The sequence below is a fragment of the Corylus avellana genome, chromosome 6, assembly GCF_965113065.1.
Source record: "Corylus avellana chromosome 6, dhCorAvel1.hap1.2, whole genome shotgun sequence".
In the NCBI taxonomy this organism is placed as follows: domain Eukaryota; kingdom Viridiplantae; phylum Streptophyta; class Magnoliopsida; order Fagales; family Betulaceae; genus Corylus; species Corylus avellana.
Genome location: NC_142495.1, coordinates 3186971 through 3197314, shown reverse-complemented (window position 1 = coordinate 3197314; position 10344 = coordinate 3186971). Strand labels below are relative to the sequence as shown.

At 36.2% G+C, this 10344-nt stretch overlaps 1 protein-coding gene across 2 annotated transcripts; it reads right to left on the bottom strand.

Annotated features, from left to right (window-relative positions):
- Positions 1-752: 752 nt before the first annotated feature.
- On the bottom strand, positions 753-8894 carry ABA1 (zeaxanthin epoxidase (ZEP) (ABA1)). Of its 2 annotated transcripts, none has more exons than XM_059600709.2 (16): positions 8190-8894; positions 6783-6945; positions 6496-6570; positions 6077-6137; positions 5819-5887; positions 4463-4674; positions 3968-4059; positions 3385-3499; positions 3035-3138; positions 2501-2546; positions 2310-2374; positions 2112-2198; positions 1805-1859; positions 1607-1695; positions 1436-1523; positions 753-1065 (listed from the first exon to the last, which is right to left on the bottom strand). In XM_059600709.2, exons 1-16 carry the CDS (start codon positions 8693-8695, stop codon positions 991-993), a joined length of 1902 nt encoding a protein of 633 aa, XP_059456692.2. In that variant the 5' UTR covers positions 8696-8894; the 3' UTR covers positions 753-990. The 2 variants fall into 2 exon arrangements, with proteins under 2 accessions (XP_059456692.2, XP_059456691.2); XM_059600708.2 differs by having other exon boundaries at positions 5772-5887; positions 6037-6137; positions 8190-8891.
- Between the last annotated feature and the right edge of the window lie 1450 nt (positions 8895-10344).

Sequence of the window (10344 nt, the reverse complement as noted above, 5' to 3'; positions counted from 1 at the left end):
TTTTGGTGATATGTCGTGCCATTGCTCCCCGGGTCCCCCCCCATATTATTGTCAAACCTATTAATTTCACAGCACATAATGGTGAAATTATAATCATGCCTCAAACACGACAAAAAACAAGAAAGTAGTTGCAGACGCATTAGAAATTGCAGTGGGAAATTACCCCAGCAAAAGGATGTCTGTGTATATATTAACAATGGATGTCAGCTTGGGTTTAAGAAGACCCTTTGACACATGGCCATTCTGATTCAACTTCATGGGACCTAAGGGCACTGTCACTGAGCTTGTGATGCAGATCAGTTTTTTCAGTCAGGCCATTCTTAATAAAAATGTTTATAGCTAGTGATTTTGACATTGGAAGGAAGCAAACTTGATGGCGTTGAAAAGCTTATTCAAAGGGTTATAAAGTTATATTTCATTAAAAAAAATTCAATTCTAATGTTTACTATATCAAAACGGGCCATCAAGAAAGACAAAATCAGTACCCACAAAACTCGTTTGAAAATAAGTCCGGACATGAACGCCTTTTTATGAGTTTTTAGGTTTTATTGCAAGTCTCATCCGAACAAATATGCCCTATTAAATGAGATTGCGCCATAACGCCAAACCGACTTTATTTTAATGTTTTATTAGGTTTAAGCGTCTAGTTGCTATAAATACTTGTTAGGGGCTATAAAAGGACTGGATATCAATATGAATCAATCATGGAAGTTCAAATAAAATTCATGAAGGTTAGAAAAGGAAAACCATAATGATAATGCGACACCAATGAACCCTTTTGAATTATTAACAGATATATTTGCACTCTCTCAAAAGAATATGAAGTTAACATATAGCATGTTCCAACTCCGAGTGTAACAAAAAGGGGGTATAAATTTCATGTATAATTCTCTACGCTCTGCAAAATGCAGAAGATTTTACATTGCAGTGCCAGTCCGAATAAATGCTGTACAATTCCTGTGTAAACTGAACAAAGAAACTTAAGATTTTTCAAACTGTCTGGAGGATTCCACTCTCCTCTGCAATCTTTGGAGAAGACCTCACCACCTTAACCCGAAATGCCGCCTGCATGTTTACTTGGTTGCTTAGAAGATAACAATAACTGAAGAAGCAATTCATAACAACTGAGAACACAAGGGCACATTTGTAATCCAAATAGAATCATAACAAATTATTTTCAATGGCTTGGCAGAGCAAGTTAAACAATTATTATGAATCAATGAAATATAAAGTAAACAAAATAAAACCTTCGAATTTATTATGATCAATGGAAGATGTTAGTAAGATTTTTAAACGCATTAAAAATCATGTCAACATGTTGTGCTTCTTAATCTTGCTCAGCCAGCCAACACGCACCAAGTGCAAATTCATTAGACATTATAGTTTATTCATTGAGATTCATGCAGTAAACACAAACGAAGGGATTATATACCACCTTCTTATCAGGACCAAACTCAATAACATCCGATGGACGGAAACGAGTAGGAAAATTTGGAGGCACCCGATACCGTCTCTCCTCATTACTGCACATTTACAGCAAACAAAATTATAAAAGAGATTGTAAACTCAATGACAAAACAAATATACCCTGCTTTCCGTTACTTACTCCGCGAGCCAGGTACCATGTTCACTTCGCAAGTCAGTCAAGAAGAAGGCGCCTTCCTTATAGCTAACTCGTGCGTGCATTTCAGAAACCTGAGACAGTAAAAAGAACTTGTTATCTAACCTTGAACACAAAAGCGGAGGAATTGGGTTATTCCGGCTAATGAAGTGAAAACGTGAACTAGGCAACTGGCCATGTCACCTGTGGTAAAGGTATTGCTATTGACATCCCTGGAATGTCCTGATGTGCTATGCTCCTGCATTAAAGAATAATGCATCAGAAAGTGTTGTTTCATGAGGAGAAAAGAGTAGTAAATCAAGGGGGATAGAAAGTAGATGAGAACAGAAAAATTGGTGCACTCGATAGGATTGTCAATAAATAGATAATGATCCGTATTTTATTTAAGAATCATAAAAGCTGCTTAACTGATGGGGATTTGTATTTGATACATCTGAAAACCAGGCTAAATCAAACTACAAATTTATAGGTTTTGTCAAAATCCTCATACCCAATGATGCAGGGTTTGCTCTCATCTCTGCTTAAACAAATAGGTTGCAAAGCACCAGTTTCATTTCCACATGGTAACAAAAACCACCTACAAACAAACAAGATAGATATGAACGCTAATTATCGCAGCAGCATGTATATATCAACAAGAAGATATGCCAAGGGATGACATTCATAAATATTAGTCTTATGGACATACTCTCCATTAATAGTACGCTCCAATGCATCGTCGTCTTCAAACCATTGGCGTAACTGGTCACTTGCCTTCACAAAAGATTAACAACGTATCAGCATCCAGATCATAATAGAATCCATGATCACATAATGGAATGAGCTACATTTGTTTTCGAATTTACAAAATATAAAGTTATTATTACTTAAGCAACATACTTTGTCCGAGAGTCTGCAAGATGGTGACCTCCCTTCAAGTCCAGAGCTGCAAAGGAAAATATAGTTTTCATTGTTGATACAAGCGATCTGATACAGAAAAAGGTCTACTACAACAACAGCAGGTTCATTTTTTTTAATCAAATTTAAGATCCTTCCGCTTAATTCAAATTTGGAAATAAGAATATTTTGAAATACACCTTTTTGCATTGAATATTTGCTTACCGCTAGCCTTGAGCTTACCACTAGCCTTGATTTCTAACATGCACATTCAATATTTGCATTGAAGAACAGGAGTATAAAAGTGGAACAAGTATGCTCATAAGCATTTTATAATGTCGGAAATTATCCAAAACATTGAACAAAATCTAAAATCCTCAATAAATTATTTTCTGAGAACTAAAGCTTCAGAAGAATCCCCAGAAAAAAGACATGGAAATCACTGAACTTTTATAACTGGTCATGTTATGAAAGCTTAGAAGAAAATTAAGATAATAGCTTGAGCACTGTAGAAACACAGGGTTCTTAAGATCTTACCTGTTACCACCTAAGACCCAACTTAGCATCAAGGGCATCCCCAAGTCAATAAAAACTCTCCCACCAACTCTCCCTGGATGCGGTATCCTAAACTTCGTCAAAAACTGCAAATAGATTTGTAAAGCATCATGAATATAGATCCAACATATCAACTGCAGCATCAAGTTCATTTATTTTTTGCTATTGGAAACCTTGTCCAAAATTCTGGAAATGAGAGCTTATACAAACCTCACATTAGGGACACATCACACCCCTTCTAGAATATGGACACATCACACAACTTTTAAAACAAGGACACATCACACAATACATATCATTAATCTAACAGTACAATTGACCAAAAATCCTACCGATAATGGACCAAGTCCTACACCCAGATAAGCCTTGTAGGTTGAAGCCATTAACGCAGCCATTCTTGCCATTCCATGAATAATGGCAACTCGTAATCTTCTAGAATTCTCATATCTGGGGGACCAAGAAAAAGGACATAGAAACATCAAAGAGAGTAATAAATCAACCAATTTAAATCTGATCTAAGAAACTGTAGCGCACTCAAAAATTTAATCGATTTAAGGCCAGTAAAACTGACCATAATGAATAATCTTTATGTAACACAAGATTTGTCAAGTCAAGCACTCAACTAAACACAGTAGTGTTATTTCCAACCTTTTGGGTTTTAACTCAATGGTTGTGCACAGTGGCTAAAGACAATGCCTTATGAAGTGGAGATTCAGATACTGACTTGATTATTTGACTTTCTTCTCCTCCTTAATACAAAAAAGGGCCCCACCCAAGTATTTTTCTATACAATCTATTTTTTCCCGCTCTTGTTTTAAAGAGTTTTACAATTAGACAATTACCAGGTAAATATGCAGTTATAACCTTGAAATTCAATTCACTTTTGGAAAATTTGATAGATAAATGGCGCATTACCTCTTTAGAGAAGAAACAATATCAATAGGAGTTCCTTCTTCAATGCTTTGTTTCCAAGATTTATTGAGTTCCAATGCAAGTTGATAACCATCCTGCCATTATGGTATGAATGGTTTAGACGCATCTTAGTTCACTCTTGAAGTAGATTTTCCATAATTAGTGGCCCCATGTCCATTTGAGAAGCTAATAAAAAGCTGAGATGATATTGCTTATTTATGGATAATACAATGAAGAAAGAAAGAACAATTTTATCTACAAGAATTGAAAAAATGAAAACAAGGTGAAAGAAAAAAGGAAGAAAGAAAGAAAAGTTTTATCTACAAGATTTCACAAAATGAAAACAAGATGAAGAAAGAAGATACGGATGAAGAAAATTGTGCTCATCACATCCCATGCATAGCTCTAGTTGATGAATAGTGATAAAGCTGTAATCCATAATTATCATTAGCTTGAAATGGGATCAAAATGTGTCAAACCAAAAGATGCTAGGTATACCTCAATGGCCATACATCCCCCTTGACCCAAATTTGGCTGCATAGCATGGACAGAGTCCCCAAGCAAGGTCACACGACCCTTTCCCCAAGTTAAAATTGGTGTGCGATCATATATGTCACGTCGAAGAATGGCATCTTCATCTGTGGCAAGTATCAGATCCATCACATTATCGCACCAACCCTCAAATATTTTAAGCAACCTTTCCTTTTTACCTGCCAAGTTGTAAAACATTAACAAGTGATAAAACATCTTTTTTATTTACTAAGTACTTGACAGGTAATATTTCCTCTAACCCACTATAGAAAGGCAATTTTCAAAATTTTAAAAATGATGTTTTGACTTTAAGGGTAATATGGAAAGTTAAATGGATATTCATCCGTGAAAAGTTTCATCTATTTAGGAACAACCCAAAAAGAACAACACATAATCTATTGTGGGACAAGGGGGAAGTAATAAATGACTCAAATTAAAACAAAATGGATATAAATATTGAAAAGGTATGTTTTTGAATTTAAATGTAATATGGGAAGTTAAATGGATAAAGGCTTTCATTTTTAAAAACTTTAATCTATTTTGACAGCCCAAAAAGAAATGCACATAATCTATTGTGGGACAAGGAGGGAGTAATAAATGATTCAACACCATTGATCTGTCTGCAACTTATCTAAGGTTAGTCATAGCAGAATTGTCTTTGTACGACCTATTCTTAGGGGCAGGATTCTCACTTTAGTATCACCTATTGAGTTCAACTAACAACACAGTTCAAGAAGGAACATATACCTTACACTTATTGCTCATGCTATTAGAAATGAACACTAAACCAACACGTGCCTATAATGCAGGTTAGTCATAGCAGAATTGTCTGCATACGACCTATTCTCAGGGGCAGGATTCTCAGTTTAGTATCGCCTATTGAGTTCAACTAACAACACAGTTCAAGAAGGAACATATACCTTACACTTATTGTTCATGCTATTAGAAATGAACACTAAACCAACATGTGCCTATAATGCAGACAACCCCAAATCTTAGCATAATCAAAGAATTGACAGGGAAGGGCTAGAAAGATGATGGTGCTCCTCCACCAACCCCATTGAAATACAAGATTGAAAACTAACCAGACCAACAGTTGGTAATTTATTCCTAATTTATCTATTTTCTGTAAACTCTGTTTTATTTACATATTTTCATGAATTTCCCTCACACAGAGACACTCACAGCCACACATATTGCTGTGTTGTCCTGGCATTATTTTCACTACTGCTAATTGATTTTTCTGAAGAGCTTAAACATCGGAAGAACATAATACCATTAGGACTATCAACACCACCAGGTGCCTCATTGTAAAATGCATACCACTGCATCTTTCCTGCACCCACGTCTGAAGAAACGAAGTATTGTTTGTGTCCCAGAAAGACTCGGTACCTTCAGAAGAGAAGTACGTATATAAGACTCTACACATGATATATATAAAAGAACAATGGTCCAAATGCATGTTCTAAGTAGCTCGTGGTGTAACCAAGCCAATGAAGATGAAAAGCAAGCATCTAAACTCAAAAATAAAATGAACATACCCAACAGACTCAATGTCAGCAGGCACAAAATCTGCAATACCAGTATAACAAGTGTAGCCCGAGTAAATAGCTTCATTCGGTCCAAATAAGCTCTTCCTCACCTATTGAGAAGCAAAACAGCATTCTAAGATTTTAGTACTAGAGGAAATTTGTTTGACTATAGGGCTTCCAACCAGTGGCTGAAAATATCAAATATTTTGAGTTGATGTAACTTTTTTATTGGGTATGCTGGATAAAGATGTTTGTGAGCACCTCCAAAATAATAGGGAGATATTTGATGAACCAGATATTGTGGACACTTCGTCAGACAGTTTTCATACATATTCGTTATATGTTAACAAAAGAATACATATAGAAGGCAGAGAAATTGCATTATTTAAAAAAAAAAAAAAAAAAAAAAAAAAAAAAAAAAAAGGCCGGATAAATGAAAGGCTTTACATATAGAGTATAGAATGCTACCTTTGACCATATGCCATCAGCTCCAACCAGAAGATCACCTGCAAAACTCTGTCCATTCTCGAGCATCACAGTAACCTAAACATAGGATTCAAGAGAGAAGAATAAAATGTCAACATCTAAGATGTAGTTGAAACACTAGTATTTAGCGCATCAATCTATCACATGCATTTTTTTTAAAAAAAACACAACAAAACAAAAAAGTGGAAAAGAATTATCCATTAAACACATTCCTTGAGAAGAAGACAATCAAAGAACAATCTCCAACCAACCAGTTAACAGCAAATTACCTTGTCTCCATTATCCTCAAAGTCAACAACATTACTTCCATTTATAATGATATCTTCCCCAACTGCACGGGCAAGAATTTGTTGCAAGGTCATTCGGCTTATAACTCTTGTCACAGGAAGCCCCCTTTCCGCTGCAGGTGTGAATGTATCAAACTTGACGTACCTGATACCCAACTAGATATCAATTTATGTGACTAGATATTGTGTTCCAAATGAAAATTTATACTTCTGAATTATAAAAAATTGAACTCATTGACAATTTGACTCATCATTGAAGCATACAAATATGTCTGTGTACTAGGCATAAAAAGCTTTGAACTACATTAAATATCTGTCTTGGATGGGCCTACCTTAGTGGGAATAATTATACTGCCATCCTGTTCATACTTGCAGAAGTGAGTATCATTTTCTAGCCATGTTGTTTCCTTAATGTGGTTCAACTAACTCGTATCATGAGGGCCACTCCTTTGAGGTCAAAAGTATGTTTCCTTTTTATTTGGGATATGTTAGAATATAAATTAAATTATTAAATCTACCTTTCTTATCAACTTAAGTTTTTGGGATTAGTGGTAATTTAGCAGGATATGAGTGATCCTTGCTAGCGGTTAAATCAATAGGGTTCACCACATACCCAGTTTGCTGTATTATATTATCATAATTCAATTATTTATCCATGAAAGGCCTTTCCATATGAACTGATGCAATTCCAGCTCACTGATCTGTAGCGTGAACTTCAGTTCCGTAGCCTCGTTAACTAAACTTGTGAGCATACCTACGTTATCAGAATATGGCATGAGAAAGACTACACCACGAATCACAGAAAAGAATCATGAAAAAGGTTTTGTAATAATCACGATATCTATACTATACACGGTCCACGATCACTTCAAACCACAACTGCAAGCTTCAACATCACTATTTAGTACATCAAACCCAAAACCATTTGAACTGCCTCTACATCACCAGATATGAGTAACTTTAAGCAGTTTTTATCTGCTTAAAACCTTAAAGAGAGGAAAAAAGAAAAAGAAAGGCCGATTCTCAGAAGAACTGTTTTAAGAGTTCTTAAAAAAAAAATTGAAGTAGCTTCCTCAAACTTTGACATAGAATATACTACTCTACATCTGGCACAGACCCACATCCGTGAACCCCCTGATTTATAAGTTTATGAAACCAGACAGTTATGGAAAATAGCTAAGAAGTTAATTTTAAAAATTCAAAAAAGTTCACGGATTTGCAACAACACCAAATTCTTTTGCAAGATACAAGAAATAGCTACTAGTAGCATAATAATAAAATCAAAACGAAACATATATCATGAGCATTGCGCATCATAACTTACAGAATCAAACATATAACAAGAAAAGGTAAAAACCCAATTCAATCCCATAGTTCTGAACAACTTACCAAGTACCAGAAACCCCATCGACGAGCCCATTAATCCTATCCCCAGTTATGCACCCAGCCTTCATAACCTCGTCTGCAACCTCCAAATCAATAGCTTCCAAAGCAGCCAATGCGTTACTCTGTATTTGAATTGGACCCCTGTACTGTCCCTCCCCTCTTATAGCACTCATATCCTTCTCAAACACCACAACATCAAACCCCTTCTTCTTTGCCGCCAACGCAAAAACCAGCCCGCCGATCCCGCCTCCGGCCACCAGTATCCGAAGCTTCTTTAGTGGCTCGCCACCGCTCTGCGTTGGCTGTGGCACTGTGGGGCTGGCCTCTGCCAGTTTGGCTTTAACCTGGGCCAGTTTCCTCTTCTGCTTTCTGGTTTTGCAGTAATAGTTACAGTGAACATAAGGTGAGAATTCTACTGGGAAGTCCTTGGAAACCAGAGCTGGGAAGTGGGTTCTTGAGAAAACTGCCGTGGAGGAGTTGACTGAGTTGCAGAGCAAAGTGGAAGCCATTGTTTCTTGGGAAAGCCTTGTGCTTTGGTTGGCTTGAGTGGTAAAAGATGAAGCTTTCCCTTCTGTGGAAGGAAAGAGTGTACGCCTCTCTGTGTGCGCGCGTGCATTATTAGGAGCCAATCCAATAATCTGAAGAAAAGGATTGTGGTGCACCAATCGTGGAGGATTCCAAAGCCATGTGGCATCCTATGGTGGTGCCCCTCACGCCCCTACAGCATTTTCTACCTCGAGAAAAAAATCTTTGCCAGATTTCTGTGGTCAAGTGCTGTCTATGTTTTTTTAAACTCCCTATATCTAATGAAAGGGACTGTCCGATCAAATATATACTTAGTAGTTAGTACTAGCATTTTTTTCTGGTTTTCGGAAAAGAAAAAATAAATGAAAATATTTTAAAAAATAAATAAATTTTATAATTTAATTAATATTTTAACAAAAATAAGAAGAATAAAAGTTATGGGTATGTCTAGTTTGGAATATTTTTATATATAGGAAAAGAAATATGAAAAGAGAGGTGTTTAATGGGATGGGATTAAGAAACTATTTTCCTTTCCTCTAAATTAAGGAATTTAATAAATTTTCCTCTTATTTCCTATATATGTGTTTTCCTTGTCCTGTAATCCTGTTGGAGTGTAACAAATGGAAGACTAATAGATAGCCATGTCTAAACAAAACAAAGTGGAATCAAGATTCAAGATGTAGTGAAATTTGGTCTGCCTGCCTATGTCAAATTTTGGGACCACCATTAAACAATAACAAATGATGACATAAAATAAACAATAACCACTTCAATTATTTGAAAATGCCCCCCCAACAAAAAAAAAAAAATTAGTGATCAAGTGGAATTGATCATACCTAGAGGATTCTTATTGGAAGATCTTAATAATATCATCGAGTTTAGTGGATCTTGATTCAAGCATATGCTATTTACAAACTGAATAATAAAGTTGATCAAATTGTATAAATGATATTCGAAAATATTGTTCTCAAGAGGTAGTTCAATCGGCTGGGACCACGTTTAATGAAGTGGAAGTTGCTAGTTCGAATTTCCTCTTCCTCTTGTACGGACATATAAAATATATATATATATTAAAAATACTCGCTAAGATTTGCCTTATTTTGCTAAGATTTGCCTTATTTTGTTGTTGTACGGAATCCAAATATTTACAAAAAAATTAACAGAAAACTTCACATCAGCCATTAATATAAGAGTGTGGTGCCTCTAATTAGGATGTTGAAAGGGAAATCACCGTTGTTTCCTAACATTAAATAAAGAAGAATGAATGGTTGGTTTGTGAGGGCGGTGGTGGGGAATCTGGGGATGACCCCTAAAAGAAAGAATGTCATTGGTTGCAAGTGGGGCCCCTAATCTGCACGTGGCATGTGCTGGGCTGAATAATAGGCTGGCCCCACCTTACCCAAATTCCGGTGCCCTTCGGTGAGATGAGATAGAGAGATAAAAAGGGTAAAGACGGAAAGAGAGATATAAAGAAGGAAAGGTTGGGCTTCAGGCTTTGACGTGTGGAAGAGCGTTTGCCTAATTTCCTCCACTAATGTAAATGACTGCAAACGTGTCCAGTCCTCCTTCTTGGAGTCTACGAGCTCTGGGTCTGGGCTTGCAACTTGTCAAGCTCTACACAGGCCCAATACTC